General features: G+C 35.8%; 2 protein-coding genes across 3 annotated transcripts in view; both read left to right on the forward strand.

The window, feature by feature from the left end:
• Positions 1-27,500, forward strand: part of LOC114660537 (methyl-CpG-binding domain protein 1-like) — a 417,772-nt gene that overhangs the window by 162,460 nt on the left and 227,812 nt on the right. The gene's annotated exons all lie outside the window — the stretch shown is intronic.
• Positions 2,676-25,765, forward strand: LOC127529567 (kinesin-like protein KIF21A). Its single transcript, XM_051933509.1, has 9 exons — positions 2,676-2,777; positions 7,648-7,759; positions 9,824-10,012; positions 10,087-10,286; positions 13,170-13,277; positions 20,390-20,458; positions 23,124-23,281; positions 24,971-25,118; positions 25,544-25,765. Exons 1-9 carry the CDS (start codon positions 2,775-2,777, stop codon positions 25,748-25,750), a joined length of 1,194 nt encoding a protein of 397 aa, XP_051789469.1. The 5' UTR covers positions 2,676-2,774; the 3' UTR covers positions 25,751-25,765.

Here is a 27,500-nt window from a genome sequence, read left to right on the forward strand (position 1 = left end):
CCCTGGTTTGTATGGTGGCCACGGGAACAGAGCATGAAAGCTCAACCCTATAGGGGCCCTTGGTCACCACCAGGGGGCACCCAGACGCCTGAGAAGCCCTGGACGTCAGCACTTCTGCCACACCCTGGAGGTGCTGGCGGAAGGAAAACAAGGGACACCTGGAGTGCTTCCGGGTGCTCGTGCGGCACCACATTTTTATTACTCTTTAATTTAATATTGTTTTTTGTATCAGTATGCTGCTGCTGGAGTATGTGAATTTCCCCTTGGTATTAATAAAGTATCCATCTATCCATCCATCCATTCATCCAAGAAAGTATTGTACACGTCAGAACTACTCTGGGCATCTCTCTCCTAGGAGGATTTGTATTGCCGACGTGCTCGCATTGTTTGTGTATTAGCAGCTAAGCGACTGTCTTTCTTCTGAAGTTTCTTTTAGCCAGTCTGCTAGCCTTGCTTGCATATCCTCGGAGCTGGAGCCCTTACCCAGACTCCACCTCTCACTTTCAGGTTGGACAGACACACACACTTTCACGTGTAGATGTTTATTATATATATATATATATATATATATATATATATATTATATATATATATATATATATATATATATATAAATATGGCTGTATGAGTCACAAAATATATTTTTTTTTTTTTAAAAAAAAAAACTAATTGAGTCAGTTGATCTAATTAATTTAGGAAGGTCATTTGTAAGTCTGGGTGCAGTAGACTTTAAGGCTCTGTTACCCATATAGTGCAGGTTAAATTGGGGCAAAACTAACAAAAATCCTTATTGGGTTCAATGGCAGCATAGTGATGGAGGAGGTTACTGTTGTAGTCTGGTGTAAGGCCATTTAAAGTGTACAAATTGGTAAGAGAATAGAAACAGAATAGAAATTTAAATTGGCCCTGTTTGTGCATTCAAAAGTTTGTGTATAGCTTAAAAAATCCTGTTTATTTTTGATGTTTTTGTGTTCAAAGTATATTACTTGAAAGGTTATAATTCTTTAACTATTCACTCATTAAAACTCCCATCAAATGTTAATAGAGGGTTTCTTCAATATCCTGATGCTATATGCAGGTGAAAATCATAGATTATGGGTGCTGTTGTATTTGAAACAAGTACTGATCTTTTTAGATTATTATGAGTTTCATTTTCAATTTTGTCTTAAAAGGCTGTGTAGCTTGTGTACTGGGTTCATGAAACTTGCTAGCTTTTTTTGTTTGATGTTCTTAACATTTGATTATTTTATTTCGAGGTTGTATGCTATGATTTTAAAGTTTATGTAAAAAGAATTGTTAAAATGTTTTCTAATATCTGTAAGTAGAAATATTTATTAATTTTGGAAGGGCATATATAGTCTTACTTGTAGGTACCATAAATACGTGTTTATGCATACATCTGCATACAATTGCTGTGTTAATGTTTTTTTATCATTGGTGTTAGGCAAAAATGTTTTTAGCAAAAACAATAAATATTCCAGCTTAATTGATATTTGATCATAAAGGATTTAGAGTTGCATTTTATTTTTAGGGTACAAAATACTGTCAAATAAATAAATCCAAACTAAAAACTGCTATTAGACTTTTCTCAAGATAACAAAAGCAGTTAAGAAAGTTAGGTGAAGTTCTGGAAATGTGAGAATTACTTGAAGTATTTCAATTTGAGTATAATTTAAACTTGTAAATGCGTTCAAGTAATTAATATAATAACTTACACACAAACATTCAGGATCTTTAATTTTAAACTATTTTCCAGTATACTGTAACACTTTTCCTACTTGTCCTTTGTCAGCATGGCTTTTTGACACAACCCAAGTCTTTATAACTTATTAGGGAAGAACACTCAGTTCACTAACCTGTTCTCCAAAGCGTTCAGTGAATCTCAAACACTGCATTACATACGACAATTTATATTCAAGCCCTTCAACCACAAATGTTTTGAATTGATTTTTTTTTCTCTTTTTTTTTTTTTTGTTAAACTGGCTGATTGGTCTTGATCATGTGACACAACACAGTAGTATCTGGATAGTTATTGAAATAATCTAGTGTGATTGATTAAAGTTGGTTGAATCAGTAGTTGTTGAGAGACCCTTTAATTGTAGGTCTACACATAATAAATAATATATATTATTATTTTAACTGCTTGATTTGTTTTAATTCTGAAGTTTTTTTTCATATGATTAAATTATTACATTTTAATTGTCAAAAGTGCATAATTATTCCAGCTATATGTGGGATTTAAAGTATGGTTTGGTAACTACCCCTTGGTTTGTCTATGAATCACATTTATATTTCTTTCTTACTAATTCTGCAACTGTAACTATTTATCACATACCAATTCTGCTTTAAAATACAAAAATCATGTCCAATGTGGTTTACACAAAAGGGTGCTTTAGTAAGAATTGTTCTGAAATTATTTTAGCTTGTTGTTTTTATTTATTTTTTTTTGCCTTTAAAACCATTACTTCTCGAAGTACTATATTTCACTATGTAGAGTTCTTACTAAAGCATTTTTCCTCATTAATATGTTCTAATATTGAATTTTTCTGGTTTAAGTGGTGTGGATAGAGTATTTAATTAGCTCATTTGTTTGTTTCCATCTTCATTTTTATCTTTTGTCATTAATGTTTTTATTTAATATTTGTATTTTTCTGTTGTTTTTCAAGACTTCATTAAAATGATGCATCTTATTTTTCAGTGTTGTTAAAGGGGAAAGCCCAGATAATGAGACTGACAAAGGCGAATTTGCAGATCAGATCAGTGATGAAACTGAAATGGTAAGTATCTCTGTTTTAACTTGTACTGTTGCAAAACAGTCCCAAAGAGAAATATCGTGGGTCGTTGTATTATGTTCATTTTTATGTGAGTTAATATATAAAATGTTTTATCACAAAGATTATTTAAATCCTCTGTGTTCAGCATTTTTTATCAAATACGTTATTGTTATAACTATGCTATACAATATCTGTCTGTGCATGCGCGTGTGTGCTCGCATTGTAAGTCAAGAAGCAGACACGAAAAAAGGTTTGGAGCATGTCCGTGACCCCTTATAATAAAAATAAATCAAAACAAATGATCTTTTCACAAAGTTATTGATAATGACTTTTCAGATGGGAGTCTGTTGTAGAACTGATTCAAAGATGGCCAAATGTGGCCAAAGTGGTAAAACAACCATTGAGAGAAGGCATTAGCACAGTGCCAATCCCTGGTTCTATGGATAGCTACTATCATCAGAGCCTTTAAGCTGCCTCCCCAGTGCACGCTCATGACAGTCTTCAGACTATTTAGAAGTATTCATGAGTTACAAACAGTCAAAACCCTGGACAGTTGGTAGAATCCCAAGCTCAATCTTCAGTGTTTGTAGTAGTGCATTTTATTTGGTTGGATTGTGTGTGCTTAGTTCCCAAAGTGATTAGTTTACTTAACTATCTTTCTGTTAATAATACCAAACAATAGCTCTGTTTTTTATAATCCTTACAGTTATAAAATTTGTTTGGATTACTCCTAGAGTTATAAAGCTAACAGACAACACATTTTAATTATAATAAGTCCAGTTTTTATTATTTATTACTTTTACTTATAGTCAATATATAATGGAAAGCATAGCATTAATACCGTGGACTACTTCACATTTATTTTGTAAATTGAAAAAACAAAATTTTTTTTTACTGACTTTTATCATAAAACTCAATTATTTGAAAGTGAAAACAAAAGTTTTAAAAACGGAAAGAAATTATGTCCTTTAATTATATTCCCCCTTAAATTAGTTTTTACTTAAGATGTTTCTACCACCTTTCTCTTTAAGAACACTGCAATATTTGTCAAACTGCTGAGAATCGCTCAAAATACAAGGCAGTCCATGGTCAGAAATTTTCCATATCTGCCACTTTTATGTAGTTGGCCAAACCTGAGCATTTGCTTCACCAGTAGGAATTTAACGATGTTTTGGATTATGGTGCAGCTGGAAGATCAATCTATTTAGGAGTCCCAATTTTATCAAACACTAGCAAAATACCCGTGCTTCGCAGCGGAGAAGTAGTGTGTTAAAGAGGTTATGTAAACATATATATACATATACATATATACATATATATACATATCTACATATACACATATCTACATATACATACATATACACATCCACATACAGTAATCCCTCCTCCATCGCGGGGGTTGCGTTCCAGAGCCACCCGCGAAATAAGAAAATCCGCGAAGTAGAAACCATATGTTTATATGGTTATTTTTATATTGTCATGCTTGGGTCACAGATTTGCGCAGAAACACAGGAGGTTGTAGAGAGATAGGAACGTTATTCAAACACTGCAAACAAACATTTGTCTCTTTTTGAAAAGTTTAATCTGTGCTCCATGAAAAGACAGAGATGACAGTTCCGTCTCACAATTAAAAGAATGCAAACATATCTTCCTCTTCAAAGGAGTGCGCGTCTGGAGCACAGACTGTCAGAAAGAGAGAGGAAAGCAAACAAATCAATAGGGCTGTTTGGCTTTTAAGTATGCGAAGCACCGCCGCACAAAGCTGTTGAAGGCGGCAGCTCACACCCCCTCCGTCAGGAGCAGAGAGAGAGAGAGAGAGACAGAGAAAAACAAACAAATCTAAAATCAATACGTGCCCTTCGAGCTTTTAACTATGCGAAGCACCGTGCAGCTTGTCGCTTCACGAAGCAGCTGCACAGAAGGTAGCAACGTGAAGATAATCTTTCAGCATTTTTAGACGAGCCTCCGTATCGTCTAGGTGTGCGAACAGCCCCCCTGCTCAATCCCCCTACGTCAGGATCAGAGAAAGTCCGCGCAAGAGAGAGACAGAGAAAAAAGTAAGTTGGGTAGCTTCTCAGCTATCTGCCAATAGCGTCCCTTGTATGAAATCAACTGGGCAAACCAACTGAGGAAGCATGTACCAGAAATTAAAAGACCCATGTCCGCAGAAATCCGCGAACCAGCAAAAAATCTGCGATATATATTTAAATATGCTTACATATAAAATCCGCGATACAGTGAAGCCGCGAAAGGCGAAGCGCGATATAGTGAGGGATTACTGTATACATATACAAATTTACATATCTACATATATATATATATATATATATATATAATATATATATATATATTATATATACATATGCACATATATAACATATAAATATATACATATGCACATATATATACATATAAATATATACATATGCACATATATATATATACACATATATATATATATACATATGCACATATATATATAAATATAGACATATATACATACATACATTCACATATATATATTCACGGCATTCGTAGTCTGAATCACCATCTGATTGTATGGGTGGTTACCTACCAGGTAACGCTTATGGTTGGCCAGCAAGTCAGCTAACATCCGCCACGGTGCCTTCAGTTGTGAGAAGCAGATCATAGAATGGTTGAAAATAGTTTACTGTCAAATAATGCAAAGAGTACGCGACACGTGTTTCACCCTAATACTGGGCTCATCAGGCGTACACACTCACTGCACTCCCTTACGGGAATCGAACCTCAGACGTCAGCACTAGAGGCGAAGCCCCTAACATTGCGCCACAGCGTGTGGTTCGTTTATTTGACAGCATGTAGATCGGGGTAATTACATTCACGGCATTCGTAGTGTGAATCACAATCTGATTGTATGGGTGGTTACCTACCAGGTAACGCTTGTGGTTGGCCAGCAAGTCAGCTAACATCCGCCACGGTGCCCTCAGTTGTGAGAAGCAGATCATAGAATGGTTGAAAATAGTTTACTATCAAATAATGCAAAGAGTACGCGACACGTGCTTCGCCCTAGTTCTGGGCTCATCAGGCGTACATACTCACTGCATATAGCCAAATTCCTGCGCTTCGCAGCGGTGAAGTATTGCTTTTAAATTTTAATTAAGAAGAAAAGAACACCTTTTTAAATTGAGGGAAAATATACCAATAACAATTTAAGGATCTGTTTTTTTGTGAAGCTGCCTTTACATAGCCTGTCCGCTGTTTTATAAACGAACGCCATATAAGGCCGTCCTTTCTCCTTGCTTAGCGGTTCTGTGTTGTTTTATTGTTCGTTTATTACGATTGTTATAGTTATTGTGTAGGTATTTGAGACTCACTTTTCTGTTCAGGTACCCATTTCCTTTATGTAATCCGCGGATTCTCCGCTATTTTTTGTTCGTTTATTACGATTATAGTTATTTATTGATTCCCTTCTTTAGCTGACTGCCTGCTCATATAAGACGCTCTGCTGTTTTTTTTGAAGCAGTCTTTACACAGCTTCTCCGCTGTTTTATAAACGAACGCCATATAAGGCCATCCTTTTTCCTTGCTTCGCCAAGGAAGCAGCCTTTTTATTTAATCCATTGGTTCTCCGCTGTTTTATTGTTCGTTTATTACGATTGTTATAGTTCTCTTTGTATACCACGTTGTCAGTTCAGCACTCCGGTTGTAATATGACCAAGTCGTGCAAGCTTACTGTTGAGAATGCAATGTTGTGGAAAACGCCTTCCCCCATTTCCCGCAAGTCAAAACAGTCCCCAGCACAGCACAACACAACACAGTTCTTTTCTTTTTCTCCTGTACTCCTCCATGGCAAGCTTCGTCTCCCTCATCCCGACTCAGGCTCCCAGAGTGGTGTCTGCTGGCTCCTTTTATAAGGCACCCGGAAGTGCTCCAGGTGCTCGTTGTCCTAGTTCCGGCAGCACTTCCAGGTGTGGCAGAAGAGCTCTTCTCCAGTCCACAGCAGCCGTTGCAGCACCCCCTGACGACACCCCCGGATCCCAACAGGGCTGTATCCAACTCCAACTCTTCTGAAGCCCTGCGGGAATCTGAGGCACCACTTCAACCCAGGAGGGCTGCCATTTGGTGCTCCGGGGAAGGTAACACTCTGGATAGGTTGGCTCCCCCAGTCCTTCCAGCATGGAGGTGTCCTGGCTTGGCAAGGGTCCCAGCCATCCGTCACAACAGACAGTGATAAAAGTTCTGCAAAAGTGCAGTCAGTTTGGCATGTGATACCTTAGTTTTAGTTTTCAGATTTTTGAATTCCCTGCTTTCCACAAAAATGTTTATTTGATATTGTGTTTTTTATTTCTGTCATGTGGTAATGTCATGCAATACATGACACATTTCATATTGGCAGTATTTTGTTTCACGAAATTCAGTACAGTAAATCTTTGTCTCGTGCCTAGTACAGAATGGAAAGAAGAGACATGTAGATTGTTCTTGTTCATGTCCTTTTAAATGTGTGCTCTGTCATACTGTAGTTGAGTAACTTATTTAAAGCCGAGCCAGGAAAGGACCCCAGTGTCCAAACCACTTTATCTGATTCTTGGTCCCATGTGCAGGGGAGAAGAAGCTGGCAAATCATAGCTATAGACTATAGCTATAGGGCATTTATTTCTTTTGTATATTACTAAACATCAAGCCTAAGCCTGCTTGGTATATGATCTTATGTGTGGCATATTAGTACACATGTCTGTATTAATTTTATTTCACATTAAAGTGAGATGATTTTGTGATCCTAATCTTGAACACCTTTTATTTTTTAAAATGTGAAGCCAAAATTGTTTGCTTTAGACTTGTTGAAAAGTGAACATTTTCAATGGTATGGAGTGAAGTAACTGTGCTTTGTTAGGAGGTACAAGAAGGCAGTGATCATGAAGAGGGTGATGAAGAGGAAGAAGATGATGCAGACTTGGATTTGGAGGATAGTTCTGAAGACTCTGATTCTGAACTTGATGAAAAAGGTTTTTTTTTTTTTTTGCAATTGTCACATTTAAATCAGAATACAGTATCTAATGTTAACCTATGTGTGTTGTTATGAATACTGAAGCTAGAATTCATAAAAGAAATCTTAAAAAATATATCTTTTACCTGAGGAAAAACAGTTTGGTACTCTAGGTTCAGACTATTACATTTCATTAATGGACTATGCAAAAGGAAACAATGGTACAGTTATCAGCAAACAGTATTAAAAAAAAATAAACAGGCCGACAAATTCATAAAACACAATTAATGACTTTTACTATTTCAGTACAATACTCTGCTTTCGATTATTGTACCTAGGTTTGTTTACACCACTCTTTTCAGCCTCCAGAAACATTTAGGGGAAAAGTTCTGTATTTTTCAAGTTTTCCCAGTCATGGTATATATTAGTTTGCCACGTGAAATTATGTTCAGAAATAAAACATAATAACTAACCTGCTCTTACTGTCTGTGGAGGAAGATGAACGGAGGTAGTTGATGAAGTGAACTGAAAAGCTGGTCTCCTTTTAATATGGCTGAATCTCAATGGTTTGCTTTTAGTCTTCTTAAAATGACGTGAATATATATTTTTGCAACATATGTATAATCTCAATATGCTGATCAATACTTGATAAAATTTTTTGGCTTGAAATACTGTCATTTTCATTAAATTTTAAGGGGCGCTGGTGCTCTTCCCCTTCATTATATAATGCAAGAGTGGGCTAGTCATTTCTTTTTTTAAATTTACAGAATATTCTTCACTTTAGAATGCAATTTCATGTGTCCAACTTCCAAACAAAAGTAGGGCTTGTCTGTCTTTCTTGTGTTTTGTGTACCATGACAAAATGGAAAAAATTATTAAAAAAAAAAAGGGCCAAGACTACAGCTGAACATGCTGTACTTGTAAGGCCTTTGTGCAGCATTGGCTCTGTCAGTTAGCGCGTAACTCTCTGAAAAAAGTGCGAGCACATGATTCTTTGAAAGTGTGAAGCTGTGCTGAAAAGTTGAATAATTTGACATATCCATCAGTTTTTAGTAATGTAATCTGACATGGTCTGGCGATAAGGTCATCATCTTCAGTCATTAATTCTGACATTCCCTCTGACTAGAAATTGTGTAATTTGACATCAGCTTAAATTCAACAATGGGGAAGAGCCTAAGTGTGTCATTGCTTAAAAATTCAGGGCATTTTGAGAGACTAAACATACCAGTCAGACTTCTGAAAAAGTTGCTGCACCATTGGCATTACTAGCTGCTCAGCTGTAATATTTATCTGTCGTAAGGAGTTAAAGCTTAGAATGTGATATTTTAGCAGTCTTAATCATAAGATGCTGTACAACTAAGACTAGGAATGACACAGTCAGAGATACTCACTTAAAAAGGAGAAACTGGAATTCTTCAACACCTTTGGTGTACAGAGGGAGAAGATGGGAGCAGCAAGCTGCCTTCTTTAAGTAAATGCGGAGAGAGTAAACAAGTTTTAACAGATTATCCTGTAAATTGATTATAAAATATGCAACTGTAACTTGTGAAGGCTGCCTGTGAACAGACAAGACATCCTTCTGCATTTATTAATTGACCCGTGCTTCTCTGCGGAAAAACAGTCCTTGCTCTTCTTTGGACAGACTTAACCTGTTGTTATTTGAGAGTTTAAAATAACAAATGCATTCTTCCTTTTGAAGCAAATTCACTTTGCCTTAATGTTTTGCTTTTTTAAAATAGATTGAACAGTGTTCAGTGAAGCTGTAGTTTTTACACAACACATTCCCAGGAATTGTATGCCCCATTTTGAATATAGCATTATAGAGACAATCATGAATCAGATTGTAACAAATAAAACAGTAATTTTCATTTTATGAAAATAAGCAATGGTTTAATAAATACAACAACTTTTCAAAATTAAAATAAAAATCGTTACCTGTCATTTAGAGACTTCAGAAAAGCAAATGTTTAATCATAGTTTTTTTTCTGAATCCAAATTTTTAAAAACAGTATGTTGTGGTTTAGTAAATGTAGTGTTGCTGTTAAAGAGATTTTTTTCTTTTTGTTGTTTTATTATTTTACAGCTAATTATCAGGCAGATCTTGCAAATATCACTTGTGAAATTGCAATTAAACAGAAGTTGATTGATGAATTAGAAAATAGTCAGAGAAGACTACATACCTTAAAACAACAGTATGAGCAGAAGTTAATGATGCTGCAAAGCAAAATCCGTGACACACAACTGGAAAGGGATCGTGTTCTGCAGAATATGGGTATGTTCTCAAAGATTTGTCATAGTATATGTTTTTAGTAAAAATGTGACCTAATAAACTGACATATTTTATAGGTTCAATGGAGTCGTATACAGAGGATAAAGCAAACAAAATTAAAGCTGAATATGAGAAAAAGTTAAGTACTATGAATAAGGAGATGCAGAAGTTACAGGCTGCTCAGAAGGAACATGCTAGGTTACTGAAAAATCAATCGCAATATGAAAAACAGTTAAAGAAACTTCAACAGGAAGTTACAGAAATGAAGAAAACTAAGGTAACTCCTTTTTACTTTCACTGTTCAGCTTATTAGTTGCTACTGTTGATGGTTCATTTCCCTTAATTTGGAGTAGAATGTTGTAAAGTTGGCCAGCATGCACTAGTCTACGAGGTAGCCGAGTTTTAGATGTCATTTTACCACAGGGTCATATCCAGTAATTAGAATATTATTGCCTATAGCTGAAGAAAAGGCATTTATTTTGCCGATAATATTTCATGGTTTGAATAAAATATAGATGTACACAATGGACAAGGATTTCTACTTCTTTGTTACAGCCATTTAAGATATTTCATGAATCAAAAGATTCTATATAAGCTAGTCAGTTTAATAAGTTATAATTCACTTGTTTGTTAAGTGAGTATGAGATGGTGATCTGAAATATAGAAATATTCTGTACTGTCAATTCAAGTGTGAATATTAAGAGTGTAATACTTTATCATTATAACCACATCAGTTTAATGGAATTTGATTTGGTGAAGCTCTTAAAAACATAACAAAAATAAATCATCATCAACAAGGACAGCAGTAATTAGTGTTCCCTTGCAGCCTCCAAACAACTGATTTAGCAAAGACACCTTTATCAATTGTCTGTCTGTCCTGTAAGTAAACTTGGGAGAGCCATCAAAAAAAAAATTGAATCAAATTCCTTATATGCATGCATACTTGGCTAATAAATATGAATCTGATTCTTATTAAACAAATTCATAAAATTCATAAGATCAGTATTTCACAGATTGTGAGCTAGTACTGATATGAAATGTAATAGTACTCGTGTAGTTTGACCTATGGCATTTAACAGATGTGAAAAGATTGGATAGATAGTTTACAGGGTGTGAAAATTCTAGTAAGATAGCCTTTATATGTTCAATCTAGAAAACTATTGTGAATTCACAGTGGAAATCAATGCAATGGCTGTAGAATTTTCAAAATACAAACTGGAGTATTTAGAGAAAAGGTTTTTTAAATTTTGCACTAGCCAGTCCAAAAAAAGTATTGGTTCTGACACCAGCATATGTATTCCCATGTTTACAAGTACTAGGACTTTTAGTAACACTTCATAATTGGGAAGATGTTAGTATTCTGTAAAGACTCATCAGAAAACTATTTACACTCAAGTCCCTTAAAAAAGTCTTCTTGATAACTGTAACATCAGCAAAAGCAATACATGAATTGCAGCTATACACAGCAGTTGTTGAAGAACAAGATTATAAGCATTTCTACATCACTATGAATCATAAATATCCGTCCTGGGGTTTAATGAAGTTAGGCAGGCAACAGTTGTTTTGTGGAATCTAGGTGACATGCTTTTACTAAGCCATATGAAGACAGCCTGAAAAAAGTAACTGCTGGTGTCGCACATACATTTGGGCTCAGTGTAATAGTAGAAACAGGTCTTTAGGGAGACCTATGTTTCATTGCCATACAAAACATAACTACCTCCCCTTCATTCCAGAGAAGGTTTTTGTTCACTCTCTTATTAGAAAGTCATGGAATATATACCTGATATACAACAATCAGCCACAATGTTAAAGCCATCTGCCTAATATTTTTTAGATACCCCCACCCCCAATGCCACTAAAAGAGCTCTTACCCATAAAGTCATGGATTCCACAAGACCTCAGTCGTTGTCTTGTGATATCTGGTACAAGATGTTAGCAGAAAATCCTATAAATCCTATAAATGGCAAGGTGAGGTCTTCATGAGTCACTGTTTTTTTTATAGCACATCCCACAGATGCTAGATCGGATTGAGATCTGGGTAATTTGAAGGCCAACTCAACACCCTGAACTCTTTGTCATGTTCCTTACACCATTCCTGAACAATTTCTGTGTGGCAGGGCACATTATCCTGTGCCAAGGGGTGTATTTGGTCTACAACAATTTGTACATTGGTGGTACCTGTCAAAGTAACATCCACATGAATGCCCGGACCAAAGGCTACCCAGTAGACCATTGTCCAGAGAATCACACTGCCTCCGTTGGCTTGCCTTCTTCCCCTAGTGCATCCAACTGCCATTTGTCCCCCAGGTAAATGACGTACACACACGCTGTCGTCCACATGATCTAAAAGAAAATGTGATTCATCAGACCAGACCATCTTCTTCCATTGCTCCATGGTCCAGTTTTGATGAAGACATGCCCATTGTAGTCACTTTTGGTGGTGGACAATGGTCAGCATGGGTACTTTGACCAATCTGTGACTATGTAGCTCCATATGCAGCAAGCTGATATGCACTATAATTTGATACCTTTCTCTCATGGCTAGCAGTATATTTTTCAACAATTTGTGCTACAGTATCACTTATGTTGGACCTGACCAGATGGGCTATCTTTCATTCCGGACGTGCATCAATGAGCCTGTTGGTCCCATGATGCTGTTGCAGGTTCACTGGTTATGCTTCCTTAGACCATTTTTCGTAGGTAGTAACCACTGAATACTGGGAATACCCCAGAAGACGTGTTGTTTTGGAGATACTCTGACCCAGTAATCTAGCCGTCACAATTTGGCCTTGGTCAAAGTTCCTCAGATCTTTACCACTTGCTTATTTTGTCCTGCTTCTGGCACATCACCGCCGAAGAACTGCCTGTTCAGTTACTGCCTAATATATCCCACTCCTTGACAGTTGCCACTGTATTGATATAATCAATTTTATTCACTTCACCTGTCAGTGGTTTTAATGTTGTTGTTAATAAATGTATGAATTATTGCACTATGTAAAAATATTTAGCAACAAGAAAGCTTACCTGTGTAAATTAAAGGAAAGTGTTTCACATGATCATAACAACAATTACAATTTTCTTTAAGGCTTTCAGGGCACCTTTTGATTGTGTTTGCCCTTGTTGCTTTTAATGGTAGTATTATCGATAAAATCAATTTTAGGTAAAACTGATGAAACAAATGCGGGAAGAACAAGAAAAAGCAAGGATGACAGAGTCCAGGCGTAATCGTGAAATAGCTGCACTTAAAAAGGACCAGCGAAAACAAGAGGTAAGATTAATTGATCCTTTTTTAAATTCATATCACTATCAAGTGCATAAATACCTAGGTCTATGTATATTTGTCCTTTCACAAAACTTCATTTTCTTAGGCTGCATTGAGTTCACTACTGGTCTGTTCACAGAACTATATAACAGAATATGTTCTGCAGGGATTTCAAAGGCTACCTACTTTTTTATCTTTACTCCTTCCTAAATTCACACATACACACGGAAGACTCAATTCTGCATTGTGTGCATGATACTATGGTCTTAGTGCACCTTTTATAAAGTAAAAGTCTAGAAAGGTATACAAACATTTTAATGATGCTCATGTCAAACTACCTCACAATTTAGTTCAGTGTAAAAATGGAGAATGACTCTGTACACATTTTCTTAGCTGTCCCTATGTTGAGTATGAATTGCTTCTATCATAGTAAAGAAGTGCACTGAGTCTGCTGCATGTTTTAGCAGGTAGTCTGAGTGGCGATGGAAAACATGATTTGAATGTTTTTTCAACGCTTACTGCCTCTGAAGACAGGGCTGCAAAATCTGGTGTTAACTTTAATTGCACATAGAATGCAATAAATTGTGATTTAACAAAATTATTCATTTTTAGATAACTTGCTACAAAAGTGAACTATAACAGAGACATGACTCAAATGTAAAGTATTACATAATGGGAGGTCTGAAAATCACATGTACACATGAGAAGGATTTAGGAGTTATAGTGGACTCTATGCTATCAACTTCCAAACAGTGTTCAGAAGCCATTAAGAAGGCAAATAGAAAGTTAGGTTATATAGCATGATGTATGGAGTACAAGTCTAAGGAGGTTATGCTGAAGCTTTATAATGGTCTGGTGAGGCCTCATCTAAAGTATTGTTTACAGTTTTGATCTACAAATGGCTACAAAGAGGTCATAGCAGCGCTAGAAAAGTTCAGAGAAAGTGACTGGGCTCATTCCAGGGCTACAGGGGATGAATTATGAATGAAGATTAAAAGAGCTGGTCCTTTTCAGTTTAAGCAAAAGAAGACTAAGTGGTGACTGTTATTTTAAAATGAGTTCATCAAAAACACAGGGATACAGTTGGAAACTTGTTAAGGATAAATATCGCACAAACATCATGAAGTTTTTCTTTACACAGAGAACCATAGACACTTGGAATAAGCTACCAAGTAGTGTGGTAGACAGTAAAACTTTAGGGACTTTCCAACTAGACTTGATGTGTTTTTTAGAAGAATTAAGTGGATAGGACTGGCGAGCTTTGTTGGGCTGAACGGCCTGTTCTGTTGTGGATTGTTCCAATGTTATAATTTTCTAATGGCAGAAGACAATGTTCAGACAGCACAAGGACCTTGGCAAGATTTGGAATCTTAAACAAATATCGTTGATGCTCACTAGCATTGTCATGTACAAATGCAAACTTACTGCTTAGTACACCATGTTAAATATGGAGAATCAAAACCTGGTGCTTTTTCTAGATATAAAATGTAACGTAGTCTGAAGTCCCCATGGCAAGTGTGCTGCAGTTATCTCATTGTTTTTCCTTCCATTGGTGCAAGTAAGTAATTATTTAGTTTCACTGTATGGTTTTACCTTTTATCATGAACAGGATACTGGCTGCAGTCACAAGCAAAACATTTGCTTTACTCTCTAAAATGACTTACACACACACTATCCATCATATGCCTGTGGTAAAGTGAGGTCTGCGGCTGAATGGCAGCTTTCAAATAAATAATTGCCGCACAAGCATCTTTGTGTGGTGGTGGGAGGTTTGATAGAATGGTGAGAGTGGTTCCCGTGTGCGATGCAGGAGCAGACGGCCCTGTACTTAGTACTCTGGCTGAGCAACTCAGGGAGGCAGAGTGATGCATGTTAAAAGGAGAGACTATCTGTAGAAGACCAGGAAGGCAGCTGGGGTTGAAGAAGCTTAGAAGGAGAGCTTCAACGTGAGCGCCATGGCCATTGGGGACCCAAGACTAGGTCTGGAGAGGGAGCCTTACTGTTGCCATGGGACGGCAGGGACCCGAACCTGCCGAACGTCAGCTGCATATGTTGGGTAGGGCGATTCCTCTGCTGCAAGGCCCTTATGGGATAAGCATGGGTGCTGCCAGTGAGAAATAAAATGCCCAGAGCTTTTTAGAAAAGACAGTTTCCTGCCTGAATTTTAACCTCGTTTTAATGGACTTATTTATTCTGCTTTTATCCTTTACATGAAACACTTTTATAAGGAATATTTATTTATTAACTTTTTGAAGCACTGCACTTTGGAATGCTTGTTTTGTTTTGACTTTTTTGTTAATAAACGCACTTACACTTTTTACCATCCCCTTGCTTAGTGTGTTTGTCCTCATCTGTTGAGCTCCTCCTGGTCATTACCATCAATGGCAGAATGTCCAGTGGGGGCTGGGTGGTCTCATGGCCTTAGAACCCCTGCAGATTTTGCTTTTTTTCCTCCAGCCCTCTGGAGTTATTTTTTTTTTGTTGTTTTTCCTGTTCTTCTGGCCATCGGACCTTACTTTATTCTTTGTTACTTAGTATTGCCTAATCCTATTTTAATATTTTCCTTTTTTTTTCTTCATCTTGTAAAGTAATTTGAGCTACCTCATTTGTATGAAAATATGTGTATGCTATATAAATAAATGTTGTTGTTGTTGTTGACGGTGTCAGGTTCAAGAGGCTCCCAAAAATAAAGAGGGAGTAAAAAATGCAAAATTGCAAAATACTGGCTTTTCACCGTTTATGATAAAAAATAAAATATGTTGTTATCAAATTGAGTAAAAGAAGATATAAATTTAAATAGAAAGTTAGTATAATTGAATTTTTTTTTTCATTATATGAATTTTAAACTTAAGACAAATTGCGTAATTGCATAAATTAGCTCCTCTCTAACAAATGTAGCTTATGTGAAAGAAAATCATCTTTATGATGATACTACAATCTCTCTTAAAGGATAAATTTGGTATTTTGTTGAAATCAAAGCGTTTTGTATTAATTTAAAAAATTATCTTGCCGTCGTTGGTGCTTTATAATAGAGTCTAATAGGGCATGAGGCATCACCACAAAATTTGTGTGGAAAATGCATATATACCATGTTTGTTTCAACCTGAAAAATACTGAACTTATCCCATAAACTAAACTTTTGTAAATATAGATCTCAATGGAGTTCAGCAATGTTCCATATTAGTCTGTAGGGGCTAACAATGCAAGAGTATAAGGAAATGATGAACTTATTTCCAACTTGTGTTTTATTTCTAATGCAGAACTTATTTGTTATTTAATATTTGGGAGCTTCAAGTATTTACATTTTATCATGACCCTAAACTGGATTAATTAGTTTTTTCTTTGAAAATGTTATGTTGTATATTGTTTGTATAATATGTGTATTTTTTTTTATGCTTGGCTTTGTTCTTGTTTGGTATTGTGCATTTTTTGTGTTTTAGTTTAATTTTATTAACTATATAGATGTAAAGAGGGCTCTCTGCCATTGAAAGAAATATGTAAGAATACATTTAAATTTAATCAATGTCCAATTTTGTATTTTATTCTGAGCTAAAAGATATTAAAGTGTTGATGGGTTTTAAGTTAAAGCTGATTTTTTTCAAGGTAAAATAATAAAGTCCTTTAAAGGGCACAGTACAGTTGTTATTTTTAAAATCACAAAAACAGTTTCATTTTACAAGCTAAAAGTATCCAAATACATTTTTAATCAGATCTTTTTGTAAAAATATTTGGAAAATTTGTCTAATTTTAAAGGAATACAGTAAGTCCCCTACATACAAACAAGTTCTGTTCCAAGAGCCCATTCGGGAAGTCTGCTTTGTCTGTAAGTCCAGCATAGTTAGCCTGGGTACCCAATGAGCACAGTTTAACCTCCAATCCTCAACTCCTATAGAAAATCTATGCATGTACAGCTATTTGTACATAAGGAAATGCTTTTAAAAGTTAATATTTGTATTTTTCTACATATTTCTTGTGTATTTTTTCAATAAAAAACAATGTTTATTTTTGTTTCCTTTGTTTTCTGTCAGTTGATATCACTGTTTATGCTGTCAGGTAGCCTATGTATGCAGACCTAACCTACCTCTCCTCAACTCTTTATCGAAAATATATTTGTACTGTACAGTACACAAGAAGGTGCTTTTAAAAGTTAATACAAACTAACTAACACACAGCTGAGAAATTTGAAGTTGAACTACAATTTTTAATTTTTCACTTATTTAAATAATTCTTAATTTATTGGACATACATTTTTACCACTTTGTAAGTTTGTAACTTGAAGTTTCATATGTAGGGGACTTACTGCACTCCACCAGAAATTTTTTTTTTTTTTTTTTAAAAACATGATCCATTAGGGATGCACCGATACCACTTTTTTGGAAAACGAGTACGAGTACTTGCATTTCAGTACTCGCCGATACCGAGTACTTAATAAAAACATGATTAGGTATACCCCATGTCTGGAGCATTTCCTCAAACACATGCGCTATAGCCTAGCTGGTGTGCGAGCCGCGGAATTGTTTCGCATGTAATATGGCTCGTTGCGGCGTGAAACTCTCGTCTATCCACTGGGAGGTTAGGCTAATTAGCGACACGGGGCTAACACTGCTTGTTCAAATATCCGTGGTGAAACTAAACGCAGAGGAGGCTTGCAGTAGGCTGTGGATATGTTTTTTCACGGAGTCGTGTAGTTTAGGCAGCTCCGTGTCAGTCATGTAGCGGCGGCTTGGGACATCATATCTGGGCTCCAGAACATGGAGGAGACGCAGGAATCCCACATTTTCTACCTCCGAGAGTGGCTGGTCACTCAATGCAATGTACTCGATAATTGCCTGTGTTATTTTCACAGCACGTGGATTGTCTCTGGACATTTTCTCTCGTCTTGCAAGAGTTTGCTGCAGCGTGGGTTGTGTTGGTTTAGAAGCGTGGGTAAACTCTTTGTACTCGTTGTCGTGTTGGGATTTTAGGTGCTTGATTAAATTACTTGTGTTAAATGCGCTACCTTTTGAGCCTCCTCTGGACAATTTCGCTGAGCACAATTTGCAGTCCGCCTTTGTTTTGTCGTCTTCATTCACTTTGCAATAGTTCCACACGGCTAGGGTTACCACTTTTAATACAAAAAAAAAGGGACGCATACTGCAGCGGGGGCCACATCCCGTATTACCCAAAAGTAGGAAAGGAGGCATCTTCATAAAATGCGTGTGGGATGATTTGCATGAGACGCTGCTTTAAAAAAAATGATAAAAAAAAATACGGGACAAAACCCGTCCCGTGTTGATTCAAAATGGGACGCGCAATTTCATTCTCAAATACGGGACGATTCCGTATTTTAAAGGACGGGTGGCAACCCTACCCACGGCTGACATGTCTTGTCTCGCCTTCTCCCCGCTCTGAGCTGCAGCCGGGGCCTGGGGGCGGGCACTCGGCGCCTGTGATTAACCCCTTACACGCCGCTCAAACATAGACATTTCTCAGACCGTGGTATCGGTCCCCGGTATCGGGGGACTTTTAACGAGTACGAGTACTTTAGAAAATGTGGTATCGAGGCCGATACCAGATACTGGTATCGGGATCGGTGCATCCCTATGATCCATACCCCCTGTAGCTTGTAGTGATGGCCAATAAAAATATTTTCATGCAGTATGGAGATTTTTTTAAAAATTTGGTATAATAGAAGACAATGTTAACCAATGCTGTATGATGTCAAGTGCCACAGAAGCAAATCCTAAAAGATTGTGATCGCGCTATAAGTCCCTGTCTTGCACCTCAAAACATGAGGCTGAGTCTCAGTACTTTAGCAAAACCAGCTTTATTCGGTTTGAAACAGGAACAGCACGGTTATTTATTCTAGCGTGATCTGACACTCTTCTATCCACAGACATGGCAGTCAGGCAGGATTGTGGCCAGGTTAGTGGCCAAGTAATACTGTTAGCCTGCTGTTGCCCCAGCAACAGATAAACAGTCTTCCACAGACGCGGTGATTGCACTTCAGGATGCTCTTCGGCTTATTGTCCAGTTGGGGGAGGTCCCAAGAGAGTCTAGAAACCTCACATTTTCTTGAATGAGTGCCGCATTAATAGGAATATTTCTTGAAAGAGTATCACTGAACCACATAAAAACTGCTTTTTCAACGTCTTCAAATGCAGCAGTTTGCATACATTTGCAACCCGAGATTTTTCTTCTTTTTTTGCTCAATCTTTCAAGAAAGTTGACAGTGTCGATGGCGAAATTCCAAATTCACTGGCATCGTCTTTCTTCTTTTTGCCGGAATCAAGAGCCACAAAAATTTAAAGTTTTTTCTTTCTTTCTAATATGAACTGTTGTTGTTTTTTTTCGTGTCTGCCATTTCTATAAGAGGGTAACAATAAGTTAAATTTCAATGGATGTTTTTCAAATGTTGACGAGCAATAAGCAAAAGGTATCACAGAAAACAAAAACATCAAAAAACAGTACAAGGAAAGTTGGAAGAAAGAAAAAAAAATTTACAGTGTTTCTGTTTGGGGATTGTTGTGCACAACTGAGCTGCGACCACAGAACTGACTGCTCTGTGGATGATTCATTCAGGCATTTCAAGGTCTTTTGGGCACTTCGTTGTAACAAAAGTATCTGCTGAATGTTTTTCGTAGTAACAAGATTTCTGTAGACTCGTGTCATATGGGGAAACTGTTGGGACCATAAAAATACTTCGTTGTAATGAAAATTTCATTGTAAAGTTATTCATTGTAACGGAATTTTACCTGTATTTTCAAAAGATAATGTGTACAAAACTGGTGTATGTATATTTTAGGGGCATTTTGTTTGACTGTCCTATCTTAGGTTTGGGTAGAAATTTAAGTAGATGTTGTTATTTGTATTTAACTATCTATCTTACACCATAGCCTCTTTATTTCCTTCAGGTTAAAGGAAATTGTGATCCTGTCTTGATCAGAACCGGTGCTCTCATCCTGAATGGGGTGCAGTGTACCTGAGAGCAAATAGAAAATAATTTCCAACAATATTTAGTATGTTACAAACAAAAGTAGTATGTACTTTTTGGTTTTAGGGTCATTTACTAACCCATGGGAATAAAGTATTGTTCAGTTAAAAATTGCTTTACTAAGGCTTGTGATTTCTTTTCATAGCATCAGCTTAGACTTTTGGAGGCACAGAAAAGACAGCAAGAGTTAATTCTTCGCCGGAAAACTGAAGAGGTAAGATATGTCAGTGGCCTAATAAATTGTTAACAGATACTATATGTAAAAGTTTAAAGATTTGGTGAATGGAGTGTTGGAATAGTGCCTGGGTTGGTTTTGCTTTGATTCATTTTGTAAACTTTGTTCACACTATTGGGCAAAATTTATATCTTCTAAAAACACTGTGTTCAATATATTGCTGTATTAAGACTGTTAATCTTGTAGCTTTGTATATTGCTCTTCATTTACAATATTGATGCATGTTCTTCTGGAATATATTCTCTAGGATTATATTCATGAGCTGGACAAACATTAATTGAGGAATGATATCTTATTGAGCAAGATTTACCATGGTTGTGTAGTGGTTAATCTGTTGATTCTGTGATCCAGTGTCCTGAGTCCAAATCGTATTCCTGGTCACTTTCTGTATGGAGTTTTCTCATTCTTTTTTGGTGTACTTGTGTTTCCTTCCACATTACAAAGACTTAATTGATAGGAGTAGCCTCCTAACCGCTTATATTTATCCCTGGGAAAAACAAGAGAAAAATATTGCACGTTTTTCAACAGCAAAAAATACAAATAGTAAAACGTCAGCATAAATACTGTGTCTAGTGTCCAGAATTAGAACACATTCTCCTTTTTGTGATATGTTTTGAAACAGTCACCAACGCACAGTACGATGTTGCATTTGGGATAGTAGGATTGTGTTTCTTTGCACAGTTTTCTTATATTTTTTCTGTGGCTTGCGCATGAGAGGGTGGAATGTCAGTGACTGATCTGCATGATCAACGTGCCCATTGTGTTATTTTTATCACAGCGCAAGGCTAACGGATTTCCACTGACATGATCGACAGTTGCTACATTAGGAAATAAGAATTCTATTTGTGTTTCTGCTTTTGGAGTTGGGTATTGATGTAGATATTTAAATATCTTTTAGTATTATCATTTGGTGGTTGTACTGTAACACAAAATAGTATGTTGTTAGTTCTTCATTTTATAACATCATCGCTGGTGCTGTTGTCCTAAAGAAATGTGAAATGCATGGTCACTCCCTCATACACTTAGAGACTGTTTCCTTTCTTGGTCATTCTACAATGCCTCTGCTGCCTCCCTGAACTTCCCTGTCTTTGCAGCACCAATTACCAATTTTCTGCAGCATCCACTGCCTACCCGTTCATGTTGCTACTTCCAACTACACCATTCACATATGTACTGAGTAGATCCAAGCCAAAATCCTTTTTGTCCAAGTTTTATCCGCAGACCCTTATGCTGGTCAGTGGATTTAGGCAAAGGAGCATGTCTCTCAAATGCTGCTTTTTTTTTTTTTTGTGCCTGATCGTATCTCTGTTTCATTCACACAGACACAACCACACACTATCTGTACATGGTATCTTAAGATGGCAGCGCCCTTTTGAAAGCATCAGTTTCCCATTTCCATGTGGCCCTATTTCAAAAATAACCATTTCACTTACAACTGGCATACAGTTTCTTTTATCATAAGCTTATGTTGTATATTTGTTTACTTTTTTCTCATGCAAATTTCATTATTTATTCAAATATTGAAATGAACAACTGACAAGAGTTCTGGAAAAATCAGCACCTTTTATTGGTTTGAGGTTGCACCAGAACACTATCACATGTACATTATGTACATTATCAAGTAAGTGTAATTGTACAGTATGGCATTTCAAAAGAAAGCTAGTAGCCTGCTGTTGTATAATACTTTGAGTTTAATTGTAACTTAAGATATAAAAAGGAACATGCACTCTGTGGAAGGATTTCAAGTAGAATGAGAGAGAAGTTGCTTTTCATTATTATCAAAACAATCATGATTGGTCTAACCGAGAAAATAGCAATAGATAAATTATTTGCTCATGTTCCTAAGTTCTTTGATCTTTAGCTGTGTCTAGGTGACTTGATTTGAGGAAAATATAGTACATTCAAAAATCAAAGAAATTCAGAATAGCAGCTCAATGTTAAAACAAATCGGTAATTTGCTGTAAATGACCATGGTGTTTTCTGTAACTATAAAATTCTAGCAAGCTCTTTGTTTCATGAATCACATTGTTTTTGATCTTTAGCTAGCTTTCCTGAAGTCTATCAATGGGTGTTTATATTTGAAAATTACCTTTTCCTTAAAATTCTTTTTCATATAGTGACTGAGATTAAGTAAATAAACAACTTTTTCAGGAATAGACCAAATTATTGTATCCATGTGTGTCAATATTTGTGTGAAACTGTTGCTAAAACTGAGCATGTCTCCAAAGCTATTTACTATAGTGATATATTACTTACTGATTCATTTTATGGCTTACAACAAGTATTAATTAGGAATTCCAGTTTTATTAAGCATATAATAACTTCTATGATGTTCCTTTATTGTTTTTTTCTTGTGCCAGTGCATTTTTTTGTGGGAATTGTAAATATGTATTCTCATTTCTAGATCTAAATAGTAACGTTTTAAACCCCGATTTTCAGTTTAAACATTTTTATTTCATTTTGTATCTATAGGAAGCTAAACTTTACTTTGCTCCAGAGAGCTGTGTGGTGGCATTGCCCTTTGCAACCTATAGTTAACCAACAACGACTACAGCTTTACAAAGAGTGGGGTCACTTGGATCAGAAAATTATATATTGTAATTATAAAGTTTTAGATTATATTTCTAAAATGTATACTGTGCAGGTGACAGCATTACGTCGTCAGGCAAGACCTATATCTGGAAAAGTGAACCGCAAGCTCAGTTTACCAGAGCCTGTTCAGGAATCTTCACCGAGCACAATGAGAGTGTCTTCAGGAAGAATGCAAGGATCAGGATCAACAACAGTCACCAATGGAACCAGGTAAGAAAATATTCGTAACTTAAGTCCCACCTTTAAATGAGTGTTTTTGTTTCTGTTTGACTGGTTTCAATCAGACACGTTTAAGTCTGATCTTAAAGGCTTTGTAATATTTTTTTTCTCTCCACAACGATGAATGTAGAGAGATATTAAAAGAAGTTTATCCAATATCAGTTTAAGTGCAAGTGTTCTACTCCACTTGAACAAGACTTATATAGAAGAAACTTGCACATACCAAATTCCACACCAGCTTTGTGAGGAAACCAGAATGTAAGAGGATTCTCTGGTATACATACTTATGGCAAAATTGACAGAGAATTACAATTAGCGGTTATGAGCTTCAACCTTCTCCAATGAGATCATCCTTTCTCTGCCACAAACATTCTCCATTTCTGCAGATGGCCAGTTTGCCACTGAGGCCAAAAGCTATGTCTGCCTCTGGAGGCATCTCTTCAGCTAAAGAATTTAGAAAAGTGACAACCAGTTTTTCTCACAGAATAGTTTATGGTGTGAGTAATTTGTGGATAAACCTGGTTCCCATACCATGCTCACTGCCACCTAAATCTGTGAATCATCATTTTGTTCATCAACATTATCAAATGTCACGACATTAATAGGCAGCCCATTGCAGACCTAAATCAGTGCATGGATCATTGCTACATATTTAGGTTCTTTGTTTCAACCTGACTCTGTCATTTCTACCCAATTAATTATACTTCAGCAATACTGTAATAATAAGGCAGCTGCAATAAAAACTACTGTACAGTAATTATGAAAACATTTGAGGCTGATGCATTTGTATTTTGCCCTCAAGAATAAGCAATGGGGACTTCTGTCATAGAAGTTAATTGGGTTCATGGTGATGGAGAAACAATTGTATAGTGAAAGTGTAGAGGGCACCTCTTCAGAAAGTGAGCTGAAATGATTATTCTCCATGCTGTCCTGTTCATTCGCCTTTAAGAAGAGGACACCTTTAGAATTTGCTTCCAAACAAACTAAAGTCAGAGATAATGAATCTTATAAAGATACAGCTATGTAGAGGTTAGAGTCATCAAGCTTTCTTATACAGTAAAAGCAGGACTGCAACATATAATTTCTGGCACAGTCACTGCTGGAAACTGAAATTGGAAGCACCAAAGGCTTGTAAAGAAACAGTCCTACCTTGCTCAGTGTTATGAATTCAGGGGACATTTTGCATGTGATAAGATATGGAAATGCATTTTAAAGCTCTTTTATAAGATAAACAGCTGTTGATGTGTAGTTTTTGAAATCGTATGCCTTTCGTCTCTAATAGGGAGTTCTATTATTGAAATATTTAGAAAATTGGTAATGACTGTTAACAAATACTGAAAACATCAAAACAATGACCAGTAGAAAGGTATGCACCAGGGCTAGATTTCATAAGCAGAAGGTCTGAATACTTGTGTCAATGTGATATTTCATTTTTTTATTTTATACAAATTTTCAAAAAGTCCAAAAATTTTCTTTTCGCTTTCTCAAGTATTGAGTGTTGTTTCAGGAAGGAAAATAAATTGAAATCAATTTAGCATAAGGCTGTAGTATGACAAAAGGTGTAAAAATATGAAGGGGACTAAATACTTTTTGGCACCTTGGCATATCAAGTAATATTTTATATTTTTAATGTATTGTGGACATGTAACATGCCGTAACATATATACTTTCTGATTCTAGGAAATATCACCAAAGGAAATTTGTAAGTGTTTATTCATCAAAGGCAGCAAGGCTAAAATGGCAGTCTCTAGAACGTAGGATTACAGATATCATCATGCAGAGAATGACAATAGCAAACATGGAAGCAGATATGAACCGTCTTTTGAAGGTATTTATGACCATTTTTTGAAGGTTTTTCTTAGATAATGACCATTACCAAATTAGAGCTTAAAATATTATATCATTCACCTATTTGATACTTTCTCATTATTTTAAAGATTAAGTTTTTCCTTTTCTTTAAACCTTTTTTGTACTGATATTATTTCTGTTGTTGTCTTCATGGAATTAAGCATGTTATTGTCAAGGTGAGTGCAAAATTTTGACTGACAAGACAGGTTATGGTTTTAATAAGGTATGTACAGCCTTTTCTAACTATATTGGGTTAATTGGAGCAGTTTAAATTGCTCTTGCGTGCAAGTACATTTGATTTAGAAGGATTAGCTTTATCTTTACGTACTATGTTTGTATAGGCAAGGAATTTGTTGTATAAATCAGGCTGCTAAAGTATGTTTTACTAAAATTTTGTCTTCTCAGCAACGTGAGGAGTTAACCAAAAGAAAAGAAAAGATGTCAAAGAAGAGAGATAAAATTCTAACAGATGGCAGTGAAGTGGATAAGACACTTCTGTCTCTTAATGAAGAAATAGAGTCATTGACTGCAAATATAGATTACATAAATGACAGTATTTCTGACTGCCAGGCTAACATTATGCAAATGGAAGAAGCAAAGGTAAAATATTAAATGTAATTTCTTTATTAATGACTCATATTGTGGCCAAATATAGTATTTTTGTTTATTTTTATAGACAATTGTTTTATAAAGATGTTTCCCTTGTTTATAATTTATCTACAGTTGTTTTAAATATTAATTATATTTTTTTTTATTTAAGCCTGGCAATGATGTACAGTTTTGCTAAAATGTGGGCATAACAGGAATCGAGTGAAAATTGTTTCTAATTATGACCTGCAATGTATACGTATCAGTTTCGAAACTTAATTTTGGTATAATTTGACTTCATGTGATAGCACAAAAATATTCTTTTAGATGATGTCCGACAAATTGTTTAAGATAATTATACACTGGTGAATCCAGTGAGGTTTGCCTTGCTTTTAACTTAAACATTTTGAAGGGGTATGTTAAGTAAGAATATGTCCTGGTTTCCTTTTGAAATACATTAAAGGGGGAAAAACATTTTAAAAGACAATTAGAAAGTTGTTTCTAAAATGTATTAATGCTAGATGGTGCCCAAGATCCATGTTGTACATATTCTATAGTACGTATGACTTTGAACAAATGAGGCACGCGGAAGCACAGCTTCATAATTTAACGGAGTAAGTGTGTAGGGCTGCATCAGAATGCATTTGCTGAGGTAAAAAGCTTAAATGTTATTCTGCAAACGAAACAAAGGTTAAAGGTAGACCTGATAAAGGTTACATAGCAGAATTGTTGTCTTTAACTTTCTTTCCTTTTCAGCATGGAAATATACTTTGACCTTTTTTCAGAGAGCATCACTAACCAATAGGGTAGATGGACAACTGAAGATAGTGTGGTGTCCTGAACAGAAAAAAATATACAAAAAAAGATTTTTAAGTAACACAATTTTATTCAAAAATGCACTAAAAAGTAAAAGAATGCATTTTTTTTTCCTGAACTAACATTTTGTTTAAATGCATAGATTTGCTAAAGTGAAATTTCTAACCAGCTTAACTATTGAAAGAAAATGATACACCATATGAAAGTTGTTTAAGTAAGTATTTAGGATAATACTGGAGAAATTTTCAAATTGTAAGAATTATTTTTTTAGAATCATTTAAGGAATCTGTGCATTTTAATTTAACTAAATTCTTTTATGTTCACCCCATGATTTTATTTTTAGTCACATATGACCAACTTAAGTTTTAGTACAAGAAAATGTGTGTGTGGTATATATATATATATATATATATATATATATATATATATACACACACATACAGGTGCTGGTCATAAAATTAGAATATCATGACAAAGTTGATTTATTTCAGTAATTCCATTCAAAAAGTGAAACTTGTATATTAGATTCATTCATTACACACAGACTGATGTATTTCAAATGTTTATTTCTTTAATGTTGATGATTATAACTGACAACTAATGAAAGTCCCAAATTCAGTATCTCGGAAAATTAGAATATCAATTAAGACCAATGCAAAAAAAGGATTTTTAGAAATGCTGGCCAACTGAAAGGTATGAACATGAAAAGTATGAGCATGTACAGCACTCCATATTTAGTTGGGGCTCCTTTGGCCTGGATTACTGCAGCAATGCAGCGTGGCATGGAGTCGATCAGTCAGTGGCACTGCTCAGGTGTTATGGGTCTGGCGTATTGCATCTTTCTCTTCACAATACCCCATAGATTTTCTATGGGGTTAAGGTCAGGCGAGTTTGCTGGCCAATCAAGAACAGGGATACCATGTTCCTTAAACCAGGTACTGGTAGCTTTGGCACTGTG

The sequence above is a fragment of the Erpetoichthys calabaricus genome, chromosome 11 (genome assembly GCF_900747795.2).
Source record: "Erpetoichthys calabaricus chromosome 11, fErpCal1.3, whole genome shotgun sequence".
Taxonomy (NCBI): Eukaryota; Metazoa; Chordata; class Cladistia; order Polypteriformes; family Polypteridae; genus Erpetoichthys; species Erpetoichthys calabaricus.

What these genes read in the sequence shown, in the direction of transcription:
- LOC127529567 (XM_051933509.1), top strand. An exon ending in AGGACCAGCGAAAACAAGAG is followed by an intron (nt 13,278 to 20,389) that starts GTAAGATTAATT and finishes TTCTTTTCATAG; the next exon opens with CATCAGCTTAGACTTTTGGA. An exon ending in ATATGAACCGTCTTTTGAAG is followed by an intron (nt 25,119 to 25,543) that starts GTATTTATGACC and finishes TTGTCTTCTCAG; the next exon opens with CAACGTGAGGAGTTAACCAA.